This window comes from Perca fluviatilis, chromosome 21, assembly GCF_010015445.1.
Source record: "Perca fluviatilis chromosome 21, GENO_Pfluv_1.0, whole genome shotgun sequence".
NCBI lineage: Eukaryota > Metazoa > Chordata > Actinopteri > Perciformes > Percidae > Perca > Perca fluviatilis.
Window position 1 is genome coordinate 12,097,254 of NC_053132.1, and position 19,635 is coordinate 12,116,888.

Sequence of the window (19,635 nt, forward strand, 5' to 3'; positions counted from 1 at the left end):
TGCTATAATATGGAACACATACATACAGTACATCTAGACGACTTCAAATGTGCCACTGAAACCACATATATTTTCCCTCTACACACATTATTCATCAGTCCTCTATGTTTGCAGTTATTCAATCATATCTTCATATAAATATCTTAAAGTGCCTCATCAGACAGACTTCACATATTCACAACCTCTTTGTCAAAGAATGTACATAACTTCAGCACATTAAAATAGATAGTATATAATCTAACTTTTTCCGTTGTTAATATAATGTCACACATAAAGTGAAACAGGATCACATTTATAGGATGTCATGATTGTTATAAGTCACTTAAATATACTGTATTTTTTATATATATTACATTACTACTCTATGTGTGTAAGATATACATTGGGATCACTCAGCTGGTTCGCTCTAACAGAGGAATTGCCCCTCTCATCAGTGCTACTAAGCGGACATGGCTTTAGTTTCCTAAATGCAGCAGACCAGTTATTCTCAGTCTGCCGAGTCAAACGGGGTCATTGGACCTGAAATCATTATTATTATGTCTACACACATAAAAAAAAGATCCAGTTTTCATTCACATTTGTTAATATTTACATATATTTTATATATATATATATATATATATATATATATATATATATATATATATATATATATATATATATATATATACTTTAAGGCTTTGTATTTTCTTGTTAAAGGAACACTATTGCACAGACAACAAAGACACACAAAGGCATCTCAACTACGTCTAAGAGTGTTGAGTGGAGCAGCTAGAGTGGGCATGCTCTCTCAGTATGGCTTACTTCCCTGATATATGAGGCCGGCCGGCTCCCTGGCTGCTATCAGCAAGTTTGGTAGCCACTGCGCTGCTTCTATTGCACAGGTCCCTGATTTCCAGCAGGCCCTCGTTCAGGGCTTTGACGAAAACGGCCGAGCTCGTCTCTGTGTTCTCCCAGAAACTAGACACACAGAAGATGATGTGGTCTGACTGTGGGTTGTAACAGGCGCCGTAGCCGTTGGGCACCACCGGGCCGTAGCAACAGAACATTTCCACTGTGGTAGGGACCTGGATATATGAGGACACAGTCTGGGTTAGACCAGTTAAGTCAAGAGAATGAGCTGCTTTAGTATTTAAGAAAGATTAATCAGATAGGGCTGCAACTAAGTAACTTTTATTATTGCTTAATCTGTTGATTCTTTTTTTGGATACATATTTTTGTGTATAACAGCTGATGTAATACTCATCACATGTTTTTAAAACCTGAGGGGACATCTGCACATTATTTTGCAACAGTCCAAAACATAAAGATATTGTGTTTACAATTATATAAAACAGAAAAGGCAACAAATCCTCACATTTGACAAGTTGGAACCAGTAAAATGGTTGCCATCTTTTCTTGATAAATTACCCACAAGATGAATTGTTTAATAAAATAAGCTCCAAATTATATATATATATATATATATATATATATATATATATATATATATATATATATATATATATATATATATATATATATATATATATATATAGGAGACAGGCAGTTTTGGACACACCTTTTTAATCAATGTGTTTCTTTATTTTCATGACTATTTACATTGTAGATTCTCACTGAAGGCATCAAAACTATGAATGAACACATTTGGAATTATGTACTTAAGAAAAAAGTGTAAAATAACTGAACCCTTTGCTTTTTTTGATAACTCTGCAAACCCTTGGTGTTCTCTCAATGAGCTTCATGAGGTAGTCCCCTGAAATGGTTTTCACTTCACAGGTGTGCTTTGTCAGGGTTAATTAGTGGAATTGTTTTCCCTTATTAATAAAAAAAGCAAAGGGTGGCTACTTTGAGGAATCTAAAATATAAGACATGTTTTCAGTTATTTCACACTTTTTTGTTAAGTACATAATTCCATATGTGTTCATTCATAGTTTTGATGCCTTCAGTGAGAATCTACAATGTCAATAGTCATGAAAATAAAGAAACACATTGAATGAGAAGGTGTGTCCAAACTTTTGGCCTGTACTGTATATATATATATATATATATATATATCTTTATTTTTTGTATTTAGTTTTTCAGAGGTGCACCACTGGGAAAACTCCACTAATATTCAACATCTACATTTTCAATATATAATGACGGCTTCTTTCACAAATGTTAAAATAAAAATATCTGTAGTACTGTGAATGTATAGTGTATGTACTCCATATAGTTGAGGTATGTGGCTGCCTTAAGCAATAAATATTAGTAAAACAAATATTATTCTAAGTGTTGGGTTCAAGTGCTGTCAGGAAAGCTAAATACACACATGGTCTCATTTAATAAACTTCATGCAGAGGGAACTAGATGAGTCTGGCAGGGTCTCCAATTAAGAACACTATAACAGCAAGCACAGAACCCTGGGTGAGGATCCCAAACACCAGCAGAAACTGAATATTTTATTTAGACTTGTGCATATAAAGTTTTGTTGTGTTGCATGTGCACATTTGCAGTCTCAGTCCCTGTTAAAATGACTACAGAGTTGAGTGACTCTTTTTGAGAGGTCTCTACCTAAGCCATTTGTAATTGGTTCTCTTTATTTACTATACTGTGTTTGCTAGTGGGCTGGGCTGTGTTTCTCACCTTAAATGATATATTACAGAAAACATTAGCAGGCTTGATCTCATGTGGCAACAAATTTGTGGTTGGGAGTCAGGTTATCTTTGTCGAGAGGTACACATGGAACAGTTTAAAAGTCAGTTTTTATTTTCAAGAAAACCTGGTTGATCTCCACCTTGTAATTTGTGGCTAGCAAAGCAGTGGAACGTGATGTTCCCTGGGCTCCAAGAACTACAGTGTATCTCCTTTCACAGCCTATTCCGGCTCAGATAGGAATTAGTATATCTACTTCTGTTGCATTGACAGGTGTTTTCCTATCACTGTACGTCTGCTCACAAGAGGAGGAAGTTAGGATGGAATTATGCAAAGCAGCTAAACAATATCAGCATTTCCGCAACAGTATCTCCTCCGTATTCTTTATCTTCATCCAGAAGCCATAATTTCAAGCGAGAAAATGTTATATGTAAGAATAGAATGGGATCAATGTTACCTGACTGGTAGAAAGGATGAACTGGTTGCTGGCCAAATACGTCTCATCACAGAAGATCTCCGGCTTCTCCATGTTGAGCTCCTTTGAGATCCTCAGAAGCCCGAGGAGATGATTGTCTATTGCCATTCCTGTTATAGCCTGAACAATATTTTTTTTGCTTAGTGCTAAATTAAGTATTTTAAATTACGACCTCAATATGAGCACAGGCAATTATTTACAGGCATAGTCCTTGTTTTGTGTACAGTACCTTTTCAAACATGTTACATCATGTTAGATTGCAGACTATGGTCACTGAATGACCTTAGCTGCACTGTGATGATTGGAATAGAAATACGATGTGCCTTTAAAGATTCATCTTCATCTTCATCTTCTTTAAGTGATACCCCACCCAAAATATATTAATTTATATTTGTTCTGGTGGTTAATATTGGAATCTATTGTGACAAATAAACTCAACTCAAGCTAATGTGAACAGCAAGTCCCGTGGAGGATGATAAAACCTTTGTACAACCATTTTGGGAAATACCATTATTTGCTTTTTTGCTGAGATATGAAGATGGATACCCCTCTCATATGTGTTAAATATGAAGCTCCAGCCAGGAGACAATTAACTTAGATTAGCATAAAGACTGGAGATGGGGAATCAGCTAGCCTTGCTAACAAGTAATTAGTAGTGAGCTTTAGAGGTACTGTTTTTTTTTTAACCTTTGGACAGAGCCAGGCTAGCTGTTTCCCTCTGCTTACAGTCTTTGTGCTAACCATGCCCTGGCTGGAGCTTCATATTTGCTTCGTATTTAACAAAATGTCAAATTATTCCTTTAAGTCTCCAGGGAGTAAATGTTTAATACTCAAAATATATATTGAGATAAAGATATTTAGTTTACACATTTAAATTTTGCTATAACATTAATAAAAAAAAATTGTTTGAAATACTTACTGCAATTGTATAATTTGTCTGGGCATTAATTGCCTCCCTCAATCGTCTATTTTTTTCTGAATCCTGTTGGAGAAGTGAGAAATAATTTAGAGAATATAAAAAGTAAACACAGGGCACTTTTTACATTGTACAAAAAGAGAGCAGTACAGCAAGCAAATTTCTTTTTTTCATGGACCCGTTAACTCCACAGGGAGATCATCTGTTTGGAAGGGGACACTAGGTTTGGCGTATCAAGGTTGCTGGTCGCACCTGTTTCATTTAAGCAGGCGTGATGAAAAGTAATGTGGGAGTTACTCAGTAATTGAGGTTAAAGTGAGAAAGATTACTCACGGTGAAAGTGTCCCTCTCATCTGTCATGGACAGCACAAAGGCCAGGGCCTCAGGGGTGGCAGAGCGAATGTTATCAACCCGACCGTCTTGGAAACGACGAATGGACGCACTCTCATAAGTGGAAACGAGCCTTCTGTTGCATCTATATGACAATATCTGCATATTAATATATATATATATATATTGAAGGATATATATATATATATTAATATATATATATATATATATATATATATATATATATATATATATATATATATTATATATATATATTATATATATTATATATATATTATATATATTAATGAGATCATGAATGTATACTTTACTTGTAAAATGCAAGTTGTAAGGCAACTTGTATGAACGCATCTGGACTCATCCTCTGCTTTTTGATGAATTCTTTCCCATAAACGTTGAACTTGAAAACATCCATGTCAAGATTATCAACCAGCCTGAAGGAAAAAGCACAGATATGAAACACGATGTCTGTAGAAAATGTTTTTGTATATATGGTTAAGCGAGTTAGTTAGTTAGTTAGTTAGTTAGTGTTGGTCTTGCCTCTTGAGTCTGTCTCCAGATGCTGCTAAGAGTCCTTGTATGTGTGGGTTACAATTCCAGAGCAGCCTTCTAGGAGAGGGGAGCTCTCTGATGCTGGATGCTCTCGCCATCTTGGAGGGACTCCCTGTTCTGTTCAGGACAACAACACTTATGTCTCATTCACTGTAAGCCTCAGCAGCATTCAGTGAGACAAGAATATGTATATCTTGCTATGATGGGCTGACTTACATATATTTCATCAGGTATTCGGAGCACTGCACCATAACTATTCCCTCGAATGGCGAATGATCGCACACGACTCCACATATCCCGTCCATTCCTATAACAAACTGAGAAAAAGTGGATTAGCTAACAGGCCAGACTCTACATCTATTAAGGATTTTAGTGCCTTGAACGTAGCCCTACCTGCATTGACTTGTCATACCAGCGGTTTGCCCCATTCTTCTCACGGCCGCCACCATGCAGCATCAGCAGGGCCCTGTTAGTATCTCGAGGCTCCAGGCCACTAGGCTCATCCAGACACACCACACACAGACAGCTCTCAATCAGGGCCAGAGAGTCCCTGTTGGTTTGATCTGGATGGAGAAGGGAAGGATATGTATTGTTTTATTTGTCTGAAAATAAGTTGTTTAAAACTTCTGAATGTAATAGACATTAGTGAAATGTGCAAGCTGACACCTTTTGTTAGTGCATCTCTGGCTTGTGCCCATTCTGTTCTCCCATCAGATGTCAGGATGCCAAAAGGAGGTACTCCTTCTTTGGCGTTTTCTGCCATTTTCAATATTTTCTCCAGTTGGGTTAAGATCTCTGTCTCGTTGAGCTGCTTGCTGTTTGCGACTGTATCCAACACGAAAAACTAGTGAGATAAATAGGTGACAGAAATTATGTTTCTTAACTATTCTGTTATGTACTGCATTACCTGATGTAAATTCAATAGTGACTACTTGAGTTTATATTTGCCCTTGCCTGCTAATAGTAATTTAAATCTGAATATAGTGTTACTGTGGTGCAGTATTTGAACAGCTGAGATAAAATAGGACACAAGTAATTATGGTATGGTATGAAAATGGCCAATTGCTACCTAAAATATTGCTCCTCTACTGCGATCAATTGAACTCAAGAAAGCTCCTGAAGTGGCAGATTCAATCAACAGTAATTAAGTTAACTGCCTGTATCTCCATAGGGATGGGCCATGTGCCACAGATTGATGGTTCCCAGAACCATTTCCAGCTAAGAGCTCCTACTGTGCCGTTTCTGTGGTAATTTAATGGCACAAAAAAAAAATAATAATGGCACAATACGTGAGTTAAATTTATAAAAAATTAGTAGCCTTGGACATAAGACCTACATATGATAGTGACGAGGGTTTCATGCATTTATGGAAATCTATACAGAGGACTATCAGCCAGGACTCAAAGGTAATTTGGGTAAAATGGCACAGACTACAGATAGCAAGCAGGCCTGCTTGATAGAGGGCATTGTGGGAGTGGGCTTGTGTGGTCTTAAAAAAACAAACTTACACAAAACTCAACACGACAACCACTAAATGACACTTTAGTAAACTAAATAACACTGGAGTAATTTTTTTATTTATTATTATGATCATTTGAGACACACACAATACTGTATATAACTAAAAATATATGGTCACGTATTACCTATAATCTTTAGTCTTTTGTCTGATTCGATCAGTAAGAATAGCAACTATGTTCACACCAGAGTTACAAAATCAAATGTCTAACTGAAGAACAACTGTTTATGTGAGTCACAGCATTATGCTACCAGCATGCCGTACATTTTGGAAAACGTCTCTTATTAATAGAAAATCTTCCGGTTAAAATTTACAGGGCAGCTGGAAGAGTCTGGCTGGGAATTGTGAAAGAAGACTGCTCCAAGATTTTCTGTTTACTACTTCCAGCTCAGTCAGCCCCAACGATCAAAGTCTTTTTCAATGGTTTTATTCTATTAGAGATCTATACAGATCATACGCAAATAATTTCACATTGCATCAGTTTAAATATTCAAATAGACATGTTAACATTGCTAGATAGGATACGCTTCATAATTGTATAAAGGCACAGAGTTTTCAAACTGAAACTGAAATGCAGCCATGCATACTGCAGGCTTTGCTCTCTTATCCTATAGACATGTAAATTATAGATTCAACCAGTCAAATGATTACCTGTTAATAGACGTCATATTGTTTAGCCTGGCCTGTATACAAAGTCTGTAAGATCCTGAGGAGTAGGTGTGGCATAGTAACATTTGATAATTTAGGTAAGCACTTTTTCAGAATTTTGTATCTTGCACTGTGTTTTGATCTCCTTGATCGTTTCTTGATCTGTTTTGTAATTCATTGCTAATTTATTGTGTAGGCAATTGCATCCTCTTTAAAGCCATTTGAGACATGTTTGTAATTAAGTGTTCTATACATTTCATGTCCTTACATTTTCCTACTGCCTGTTACTGGAAAACAAACCTTGTATTCATGACTGATAATGTTTAAAAGGGTGGAGGATTTTGTCTTTTTCAGTTGAATGTAGATGGTCATATACATTAAATCTGTAACACATTATATTCAAAGATGTCACCTTGACTGCGTAGATGATAATGTCTATTGTAGCCAGTTTAGATGTCCAGAATAGTCCTTTACTTTTTAATCTGATGAAGAAAGAGGTTATCTGCACTAGAGGCCAGTGTTCCTGCATGTAGTGGTAAAGCCCCACGTCTCTGGTGGTAAAAAAAGGCATTCAAACCAAAGAAAGTCTTATGTCTGATGTGACACACTGACCACTTTGTAGAAGAACTCTCACCTTCTAGCATCTATCAATAAACTCTGAATACAATATTAAAACAACCTTACATTTCCTTATATTTCCTCTCAAATGGACAGGACACTTCAGTTAGAAGTGCGATGGAGTGTGAAAACTTTCCTCAGAGGCCGGCATGCTGACCTGGTTCTTGCACGCTATGATGATGTGCTTTGACGCTGAGGAGGCTGCGTTTATCTGGACCTTCAGTGTGTCTGTCTTTAGTCCCGGGTAGCGGTAGGAGTTGAAAAGGCGGTAGTACTGCTCCATGCACAAAGGGGTCCCAGCTAGCTGGCCTCGAGCAAAATCCACAGGCAGTGCTCGCCTGAGAGACATTATTACACACATCAAATTACCTCTAGACTCTCACTTATTATAGGTACTTTATTTTATTTTCATTTGTAATTCACTAACTTTACTCTGTGCAGATAACATAGATGAGGTGTACGGCATGCAGGTGGACAGGTAATTCATTACAGGTTAAACTTACGCATCAATGAGAGCCTTATAGTCCAACACTCCTCTGATGAGATGAGCAGCAAATCTTAAAAGTTTGAAATTTAAAACACATGAAAAACTGAACACACACACACAGCGAACTGGCCAGTGATTATAATTAGATCTACTCTCAAAGGACTAACAGTAATCACATCATGGTAAATTACTAGGATACAGTGGGCGAGCTGTTTGCGTTTATCTGTGCTTGTGAGAGGGAGAGAGAGAGAGTCAGTCTGTATGTGTGAGTGGGCTGTGTGGGCAATAAGGGAAAACACAGAGCCCTGTCAGGTCTTATGTTGCATGTCATTTGTCTTGGTGTTATTACGTTCAAAGCCAGATCAATACAAAAGAGGTGGCTGCAGTGCACCACACCCCTAAATGAGGCCTGAGTAGCAGTCTCTGTGGAGAGCTTGGCCCTGTCACTCCCAATCGAATAAGTGTCTGTGTCAGTAGATTCCCAGCTTGGCATGCTTTGGAAATATTCAGTTAGTGCGGCGTGAGCTGACAAAAGCTAATGCTGAGTTACAGAGCTGGGTGGACTGGTGTAATGTCTGATGGACCACGGCTCATTTAATAATGGGCAGAGATTTGCCAAGAGATTATGCCAGTTATTTTCTCCATGTTTGTAATTCAGATCTTAATCTGAGTCCAGTGCCTGCTGAGAAGAACATAAATCCTGTTAGTGGCTGCAGAACTGAGTGCTATACTATGTACTTTGTATTGTTACTGATGGTGTTGTATTGTGGTTAAAAAACTGGTTGTTTTGACTTAGAGTATTAAGCAATTTGCAGCCATTGCAACAATCTGATGTTTATCTGAGTTATTATGTGATATGAAGTATTGTGATTAGCTTTTTTGGTGGAACTTGGTGCATTTGTGTAGAGCTGCAACAATGAATCGATTAGTTGGATTAATAAGTTTGTCATTTTTTATGAAAAAAGTTTTAAAAAACTGTGATTCCAGCTCCTTAAATGTGAATATTTGGTTACACTTTACTTGAAGGTATCTACATAAGAGTGACATGACACTGTCATGAACGTGTCATAAACATTATAAACAAGTCATAAACGTTTATGAAATAACGCTTCTTTTAGTAAGTGTCATTCTGTTTTTGTCATGACAAATTATGGTTATGGTTATGGTTAGGGTTAGAGTTCATGTGTCATGATTGTGTCATGACAGTGTCATGACTGTGTTCATGACACTGTCATGTCACTCTTATGTAGATACCTTCAAGTAAAGTGTTACCGGATATTTTCTAGTTTCTTCTCTCCTCTGTGACAGTAAACTGAATATCTTTGAGTTGTGGACAAAACAAGACATTTGAGGACGCCATATTGGGCTTTGGAAAACACTGATCAACATTTTTCATCATTTTTTTGTCATTTTATAGACCAAACAACTGATCGATTAATCAAAAAATAATAATCAACAGATAAATCGACAATAAAAATAATCATTGGTTTCAGCCCTACATTTAAGTACTTCTACTTCAATTTAAGATTCCCTATATGTATGTTCCTATATGTAAAAGTTAAAACAAAGTTAGAAAGAGGGTTTCCTACAGAGCTAAATAATTAGTTGTACAAAACAACCAACATGAAGACCATGGACTCTTGGAAACTGTTGTGGGAGATTTTTTGGACAAATCGGTTAATCGAGAAAATAATCGTTGTATTGTATTCTGTTCGATAGGCTGCTGTCACAAGATAAATATATATATTTTTTATATTGTCTTACATATTGTTACCTTATCCTAAAGTGATTGAGGATGAGATTTTATTTCTAATTGCTCTTCTTAATGACCTACACAGTTAGTAGCAGCTATTTCAGAGTCTCGAATGCATCACAGCTAACCTAGGAGGGTGGATAAACTCAGCGCATGCAAACGTTTTACAATATTGTCAAACCAGAATTCCAGCACATACCTGAGGGCGTCTTTATGATCTCTGAACGTCTGCTTAGGAAAAACCATGACAGGACTGGAGTTGACCGGTAGGGCCAACCTGTTGTTCAAGTACATGTCCTCCAGCCAGTAGTCATACACCTAAATAAAACCACAGGGACACTTTTTTGAGAAATGTGACTTCATTAAGCGTTTTGGACTTGAGTTATTACTTTCAGAGTTGAGACCTGTGGGCAATGGAGTAAAAAAACATTACAGTGTATCACTGTCAGATGAAAAGAAGAGTGGGAGAGAGTATGTGTGAGAGTGGGAGCATGATAGATTTCACTGAGCTTGATGAGTTCTGGACTGACCAATCACCTAAACACAGGTTGAGAGATTGAAGCAACATCCAATAAATCTTTATCACCTGGTGTTTCACTTTCTTCAACTCTTTTATGAATGGGTTATATATTATTTTAGAAAAATCTGAGGTCATTTTCATTTTTTGTCTCAGACTAAATAGAGCAGATAGAATTCAATACCTTATTATTACAAAATAAATACAATAAAAGCTGTATTGTAAAAGGTCAAATTCAACATATTAGATTATAATGATAATGAATGATACAAAAAGTGTATTGACTGAAGAATTCAGTTTTTCAATGACTGCATTTAAGTTTCCAAAATGAATGTTTGATGAACCACAAAAGGAGAAACACATCCAACTTTTAAAGACTAATAAAACAAAAGAAACTTTATTGGTACAGGGGGCCCCATTGCAAAGAGCAACAGTAGTGTTTTAAAAAAAAAATGTATCTTGCAGATCAGAGAGTTTACCCAGTTGGTCGTCTTGTCCCTCCTCTCTAAAAGCTTCTTCTGGAGAACCTCTCCGACGCCTCCAGGAGCCCCAAACTTCTCCACGATGGCCTTTGTTTTCTTGAACTGCTCCTCCTTCACCAGGTGTTGGACACACTTCAAGTAAGTGTCGAGGGTTTGTTGCAATGGGGGCACAGGGACCTTTGGCAACATCTGACGATCATAAAAACAGCAGGTTGGTATAAATACTCATGACAAGTAATGAAATGACAACAGCTGTTCAGCATTTTTATGTCTTTTCCCCGATTCACCGAGGGCTCATTAGCTAAAGGGGTAATTCCCTCACATCTTTTCTTGATTTTTTTTAATTATTAGAACCTGAGTTAATAATTCATCTTTAATGCTTTGAGGCATATTTGATAATAAATTCTACAGCCCTCTGGGACTTGAATACTCCTATTTTTATAAGGATGGAAAATGCAAATTGATACTTTTCTGTCTGATGTTTGATCATTTGCATAACAGTACTGTTAGAAGCCTGATATGTTAATATTGACCGTTACATTGGAATTGTAAAATAAGTTGTCTAGCTGTTGATTCCAAGAAATGGAAATCGTGGAGATTATTATTATTATTTTTTTTTTTTTAACTTTTTTTAAGTTATAGGACAGAGGTGTTACCCTGGGAAAAACACAAATTCAGAGCCAGTCAAACCACAGAAAACAACTCCACAGCAAACTCCATAATAACATAATCCACCAATTGCTTTATGTGGATTAAATGACAGCACAAAATGAGACATGTTCTATGTTAATGGAATAAGGTTTTACACCCCTGAAAGGTGCAAGGCCTGCTATCATTTCGCCCCCAGCGGTCAGTTAGCGTAAATGACGCTACTGCTGTCTATGGTGCTGAAAATGTACCATTACTTTGTCAACTTCAGCACCATGGACAGAGGCAGGGGTCCGCATTAAAACTGAATTGAAATGAATTGAAGTGAAGGTATGGGATGAATGCTGATGTAAATAAAAAACACACGTTCACTTTAAAAACAGTTACACGTTTTCATACTTGGCTGTCTTGGTCTCTGGCCGTTTCTTTCTCCAAGATGGGCATCTTTGCATTCCAGTCCAGTCAAGGTAAAATAATTTAGAAAGAGATCGTCTGGAGACGACGTGAGGTCAGTCTTCCCTGCATGAAGCATGTTAAGACATTTGAGAAAGAGAGCAGACAAGTAAATAAAATTTGGCCTACTGAGCAATGGAGCTACTTAGTGCTGTCTTAAAGGAAAACCAGCAGGCTTCCATTCTTCACCATCTTGCAGCCTAATGCAATTTGCTGCATGTCCTTGAATTCCAGCTGCGCCTCATCGCTCACCACTGCAAAGAGATATGCATCTTCAAAACTAATTTCATCTCTGTCTTAAAAGCTTCATATTTCCTAAAACAAATTAAAATTCAGCCAGTAAAAGGAGAACATGTGTACATATTTCAGTGCCGTCTCACTTTTTAATGTGAAATGTAATGTAAAATCGTGCCAAAACCAAAACATAGAATTTGTAGATAATTCTGTATCATTGGATGCAAGTTGGTTTGATTGAAAACAAGTTAAATGATTAACAATTAGACAACTTTTTAAAATTAATTGCAAAGTGGACCTCAAGCGATGACGTTTTTAAGATACATAATCTTAACTTGCTTTTCGCCAAAGATACATTTTTAATAAACACATATTACTTGAAAGAAAAGTTACCTTAACTGATCGGTGGGCCGCTCAAGAGGTCAGAGAAGTGTGTGGAAGTTCACATTGCCTCCCACGTCCACGCTGTGAAATCCCATGTTAGTGTAAAGCTCCGTTCAGGCGCTGGACTTCTCCCCCGTCCCCTCGCCTCGCCATAAGGCTGTGACTCCACATAAAGCGCGCCTTTGCAAAAAGATGCTGAAGGTGTTTGCGTCTACCTACCCCCTTGGGGCAAGAAACTCCTCCCATCGAAATCTATTCGCGGAACATATTATCTGACAGCGTGCACATCCTTCTTGGGTTGACAACATTGCTCATGCCTCCAAAACTGGCTCAGCCTAGTATGCTTTTGTGTCTGGACAACTTCGTCCGATAATAACTTTAGTATAGAAAAAAGAGTGAGACATTTTTGGTTTGTTATTCATAGGGACTGTGATGGTTCTGCGGGTCGACAGAGATGACAGTCATGGTGCTTTTACGGTTCAGATGTATGTCCTACGATTTCTGCAGAGTTTGTCAGCCTGATATTAGACAATACTGGATGCACTATTGCGCACTTGAATCTGTTGATTTATATGTTTTCATACTATGGCTAAGGTCTGTTCTCTCTGTGCTTTCTCAATGTGCTTGTTGTGGATGTGAGAGAGTTATAACTTTTGGAACTCAAAAGTCTGAATTTAACTTTAGTTTAATTTACATTAATCACAAAAAGTTTCATACTTTTTCACATTGACATCCAAATGTGACTTGTATAATTAAACCATTGTTTGTTAATACTTCTTGAATTATTTTATAATCTAAATGTATGATATTGCTATACGAAATAAGTTCCACACTTATTTCGTTTTTATTCGTTTGACGCTTAAAATAAGAATGAAATCACCAGTTTCACACAGATCCAAACAGAGATTTATTAAAACGACAATTAATAAATGAATACATCTTTGTTCATCTGAAGGAGACTGACTTCATTTGCTACGTCTTGACAAAATGTTTCATACACGCGCGCGCGCACACACAAACACAAACACACACATACTTTGTAGAGGTCCACGTATGTTTTAAGAATTTACATTGTGCTTATATCCACATATGTACAAAATCAATTTATTATGATACATTTAATTTGAAATAAAAAGAAATGACAAACAGGCCCACTTGTTACAAAATAAAAATTCACGATTTTTTTTAAACAACCAAAAAGGAAAATCAGGCCTTTTATGTGCAAGTAAAAAAGTTTTTTTTCAGAGACTAAAAATATAGGCTATTTTGTGTAAGGACGGGGAATGTGCTGTTTATAGTTGGTCCCATATAATCTTGTACGCAGATTTATCTATTTATATCTTTTTACAATACTCAGTGATACACACAAATTTAACATTAGCTTATTGATCTCTCACAAAACTCCAGTTATACGTCCATGACAAACGCTACATAGACTTGTTCGACACAATTAAATCTACAATATACTGTACTCTGGAAAGCGGATCAGTCATCATGATTTTGGTGATCGGGTGTTTATATTGCACATCGGTACTTACATAAAAGTTTAAATTACTTTACTACAACCTGCCTCATCTCCAAATCTCTTTAGGGGAATGTTTCGTGGGGCGGTACGAGTATGGCCGGGTTAAGTGTTCTCCGGACCGGACGACTCTTCTGACAAGGACCGCTGTGCTTTGAAGGTGTCAAACCCATTTTCATCTACTGACAAGCAATTCCCTGCCGAACTGTAGCCCTTCTTTTTAGCTCTTCTCTCCTCCATCTTGATAGTATCGTACAGCCCCTGCGGAGCCTCCTCTAACAGGTTATCTCTCTCTGAGTAGGACGGTTTCATTTGGCACACGTTGCGCAGCAGCAGCAGGGTTGGTGCGTAAAGCACATTGACGAGGCCCATACCCAAATTGAGTTGTACAAATCCGAGATTGTGCACTATCTGTCCGGCTACTATAGGACCCATAGCATATGCAACAGAATAGGAAATATCTGCTATAGCGTAAACACTACCGTACACTGAAGTATGACGCACGTCAACTAAAAACGCAAGTGTCGGCAACAGAGCAGTGTCTACCAGTGCAATGCCAAAACAAATGCCGCACAACGGGGCGATAAGCTGCCCAAAAGTTTTACATGCAGGGACTGTGCAGGAGCTCGCCCCTATTATAACCATACCCAAAGCTCCGTAGAACCACTGCAAATGTGGATGCTTTGCTGCTAGTTTCACAGTTATGTACACACCGAGGACATGAGGGAAGAAGGCTGGGAGCCAGGTGATCCCCATTTCCCACTGAGAGGAGTGCATGGTGGTCTCCATCCAGTTGGCTATGGTGGGCTCTAGAAAGGCCAGGGGGATGTTACACACTGTCAGCGCCCCGGCCACCACGGCTATGTACGGGTCAACCATGAGTCTGTATATGGGTGTGCCGACTGGCATGTTTTCTCTAGTCCTGTTGGAGAACGGCTTGATCACGGTCAGCACCAGAACGCCGTCCGCCAGGCAAATGCAGGCGAGCACGATGAAGGGCACTTTCTTGCCAGCAAACTCGTACAGGAAGCCCCCGAAGGGAGGCGCAACCAGACTACCGAAAGAGATAAACGCCAGAGCGATGCCCAGCGCCCTGCTTCTCTCTGATTCCTCCGTGTATTTGTCAGCTATCATCGCGATTCCAGAGGTGTCCGCGAAAGCAGACCCCAGACCCTGCAAACTTCTGGCCACAAAGAGCGTCGCGTAGTTCTCACCAACCGCAAATATGCAGGTGGACACGAACATAACAGACAGTCCAATTAAAAGTGGAATGTCATATCCAACCCGGTCTATAAAAGTTCCCGACAGTGGGTTAACTAGCAGCTGCAGGATGGCTTTAGATGCGAAAAGTACTCCTATCTGAACATCTAAATTGTCCTTGTTGCTTTTGTCTTGGCTTGTGCTGTTGGCTGAAGAGTTTGGGTGCATCACTACATGGACGTGCTCTGCCTGCTGACTCTCCAACTCAACAAGATAGTCTGGAATAATTGGCACGATTACCATGTAGAGCATATTGTCCAGCAAGAGAGCCACGCAAACAATCACTAATATGATCCGTCTTTGCTGGTGAGGATCCTTTATCGCGGTGCCTAACTGCTTGGTTCTTTCGCTCATCTCGGATAGTTTAACGGCGGCTGATTTGACCAGCCCGGATGATCCTCCTTCTCCATCCATGATGTGCTTCTTTTATGATTTTCAATTCAAAATTGTTGTTGTGCTTCTCCCGTTTGCTGCCGATCTTTCAACAACTTGGATGACGCATTGGTGTTTTCTTTACATTTATGTGATGCTCTCCGTCCTCACCTCGCCTGTGCGTAAAGGGAAAGGCGAAGGGGAACTTGGCTGTCTCATAGGTGAAGATAGCTTTCCTCAGCTTCCTCGACGTGTCTTCGCCTCAGCCACATCCGATGCTGTTTCATGATCTCCCGAGAAGTGACGTGATGAAATCGTGGAGTTTCTGCACGGTTTCGCTCGCTAATCTTACATGGCAAAGTTAGTTTGGAGCGTTTTTGGTTACTTATTTGCAACACATAGGACGCTCAATCTTTCTCATCTCTGTGTCCATACCTCCTATCACCTGTGGCACTTTTGCGCTCAGCTCTGAGACCACGAGTGACTTGTGGGCACTGGTGCACGTTAACCCGCAGGTTCGGCGCTATTTTAGTCCTTTGTTTGTCTCCTCTTTTCACAAAGTGCTATGACGCATCACTAGCTTGCCCCCATGTGGATCCCTTCGCCACTTGCCTCCTTTATGTTAATTTCCAACCATGGCTGCAATCACTTCAACCAATAAGAGCCGGTGAGCACCAAATCACGACCACAAGAGACTAAGAAAAAGAGGCTTTCTTGTTCTTAATGTCCAGTTTGTGACTCATGACTTTGGTTCTATTCTTCAATGCTTCTATATACATTCATAGACATACGCACACGCACATCTGAGATATCTGCAGTAATACATCTTTGCCAAAGAAACTCTAATAATCTCAAGATAAGATACAAACACATACAGTAGCCTATACAGCCGTGCGCACACTCAGTGGGTGCATGTATAAATCTAAAGAAGACTTTAAACACCACAAACATAAAACAACTTTAAACACACTTCTCGCCACTGAGTCTCTATAAATATAGATGTTTTTGGAAATTCAAATATTAACACTTGATAAAATATTCAAGTCAGTAGTTGCCTTAAAAGGAAACATTTGTAGTTTACGATTTTAGCTTTTTAAATGTGTACCAGACATGAACTCATAAATGACCCACTGCTGCAGGAGCTGAAGAGATTTCAGCACCCGTCACCACAAACAAACATGAACGGCAGCTGAGGGGTATTTTATATTTGTGAATGAAAAACTGTTCGTTAAAATTTAGCCAAGAAACCAAAACATGTCAATAACAACATTAATCAAAACTGCCTATATATATATATATAAAACTATTGCATGTAGCTCTTATGTCCTGAGAAGGAATCGTACCAAACAGTACGGGGATGTGGGGACCTTTTTAGATTCAACACAAGACACCTGCGACACCTTGTGGTGGAAATCTACCAGTACACACAACAACCATACAAATCGTTCCACTACCTCATCTAACTGATGTTGTCCATTAAGTTGAAAGATAACTAAACATTTTACATCATTACAACCACTTAAACCAAATGGTGTTTCCTGTTATCAGTTTATGATTTTTTGTATTATTCTGTTTCCCAGGTTTTGTCTTCTATAGTTAGATTCTTATTTTGGAGTAGTTAATTTTATTATGGGTTCAAACAACAACAACAAAACAACAGATTTTACGTTTTAATTATGTTTAATGTATAAAAGCGTTGTTCATTGAATTTTTATTTCTTCACTAGAACTTTCATTATTTGCCAGTAGAGGGCGACGAAGTCTTGCAAATAATAATCAATGTGTAATCCATGGTCCAACATAGGGTAGCACCCACCAAAACGCAAAACATAGGACTGGAAGCACCTTTATCTGACATAAGGCAACAAACAAGAAATCCAAATTTACCTTAGTGATCCAATCTAATCTAATCTGTTTAAAGATAGATACATATTGTTTTCTGGTGCTACACAATGCTATAACAAGTTTCTTTACATCAGTAATAGTTGTGACAACAACAATTTAACAGGCCCATTTTAACAGGAAATGTTAACCTGAATATCCAACTCCTCGATTTCGATACATACTTGTATGGATTATATATGCTATACATTTTTTTATTTATTTACCGTATTTGTCCCCCTATGAATAAATAAAAAATATCTAATAATAACGTTTGGAAATTTAAAGTTCAAACAGGTCCTTATAGATTTTACTTATTTTACGGATAATGATAATTCTTATTAGAATAACAATCACATTTTGATGATTACTGTTATAAAACAGCATATTGGAGGACGAAGTAGATGGCAGAGGGGTGTTTCTAGGATGTTCTGTGGATTATATGAGGCAGAAAAGGCAACATTAATACACCAACAGGAGGATTAACACACCACAGGAAATAACTGCCCAATTTCACTAATGAGAGTGGCTTGGCACAGCAGCAGCCGTTAGATAAACACACTACAGTTTTATGTTTGTATTTTTTTAATACACAGATTTCATACGAGTGACAGTGGAGAGATGTGACTAGATGGATAATCTCTAACTCATTCTGGTAACTCGGCAGTGTCTGCAGGAGTTCAGAGTGTCAGCTTTGTCCTCTGGGTTGAGACATGGACAGTGACCTGGCCTCTGATGTGAAGACGATATGAGAGAAGTTTAATCAATGAGACCAGAAGAAAGGCTGTCTAGTGACTCAAATATCTAATCCAGATTATAAAAAAACAAAATCCTTTTAAAAGTAATTTCAAGAGAAATCCACAAGAAATGTGTGACATCTTTGACACAATTTGTTGTCAAAGATGTTGTTGTTGATGTTGTTAAAATTAAAATATCAGTTGGTGAATGAGAAATCATTATGGCTTATGAACGGACATGCAGTGTTATATAAGATCTTTGTTTTTGTCATGTGGCATGTCTCCTTACACTGAGTCATTGAATCTGACCCGTGGGCTGTAACATGTAATGTTTAATCTAAGATTTACGCTGACCTTTGCTTGTTTCTCTGTAGTAGCTCTGAGCTAGATTATTATTTAATATCAACCATTGTGCATATCAGGCCAATACAAAGTTGATCATTAACTTGGGACATAATGCAAACATTGTTTCCCTCATTTGACCTCTGTTCTTCAACCTTTACTCAGTAAAGTCAGTTATACACTATTTATTGATTTCCCAAATTGTAACTCAGCAGCGGATCTTTTGCACTTAAACAGACCATCAGTTGGGAAAAGGTAAAATGCTCTTCAACACTAATCCTCCTTTTAAAAGTATTATGCTTTTTCATTTTTGTAGAAATATGATCCATATTGTACACTTACTGCAAAATCTATAACTTTAAGAGTTTCAAAATGGCAAATTTAAAGGTCCCATGGCATGAAAATTTCACTTTATGAGGTTTTTTTAACATTAATATGCGTTCCCCCAGCCTGCCTATGGTCCCCCAGTGGCTAGAAATGGTGATAGGTGTAAACCGAGCCCTGGGTATCCTGCTCTGCCTTTGAGAAAATGAAAGCTCAGATGGGCCGATCTGGAATCTTGCTCCTTATGAGGTCATAAGGAGCAAGGTTACCTCCCTTTTCTCTGCTTTGCCCGGCCAGAGAATTTGGCCCACCCATGAGAGAGAGACATCATGGCTTTCAAACGAGCAAAGTGGCAGTTGGTCAAGGCCAAAATCTGACTGATTACCTAAATCTCTCAAAATGCCATGTGTGCACCCATGTGTGGTGGGGCTGCTGTTTGTGCTGCGTAAGGTTTTTTTGTGACATGTTTTTCTTTTTTAACACCATCTGTCTGTGACTAGCATTATATTTAACATACTTACCAT

At 38.2% G+C, this 19,635-nt stretch overlaps 2 protein-coding genes across 2 annotated transcripts; both read right to left on the bottom strand.

Moving 5' to 3' along the window:
- Positions 1–655: 655 nt before the first annotated feature.
- Positions 656–12,932, bottom strand: LOC120551792 (choline O-acetyltransferase-like). The gene is made up of 15 exons (XM_039789373.1): positions 12,684–12,932; positions 12,003–12,122; positions 10,953–11,144; positions 10,156–10,274; positions 8,220–8,273; positions 7,874–8,054; positions 5,598–5,775; positions 5,325–5,494; positions 5,148–5,248; positions 4,920–5,048; positions 4,691–4,813; positions 4,362–4,503; positions 4,032–4,094; positions 3,095–3,232; positions 656–1,067 (listed from the first exon to the last, which is right to left on the bottom strand). Exons 2-15 carry the CDS (start codon positions 12,045–12,047, stop codon positions 801–803), a joined length of 1,902 nt encoding a protein of 633 aa, XP_039645307.1. The 5' UTR covers positions 12,048–12,122; positions 12,684–12,932; the 3' UTR covers positions 656–800.
- Positions 12,933–13,557: 625 nt separating this feature from the next.
- Positions 13,558–16,414, bottom strand: slc18a3b (solute carrier family 18 member 3b). Its single transcript, XM_039787196.1, has one exon. The coding sequence runs from the start codon at positions 15,868–15,870 to the stop codon at positions 14,302–14,304; it is 1,569 nt and encodes a 522-aa protein (XP_039643130.1). The 5' UTR covers positions 15,871–16,414; the 3' UTR covers positions 13,558–14,301.
- Positions 16,415–19,635: the final 3,221 nt, after the last annotated feature.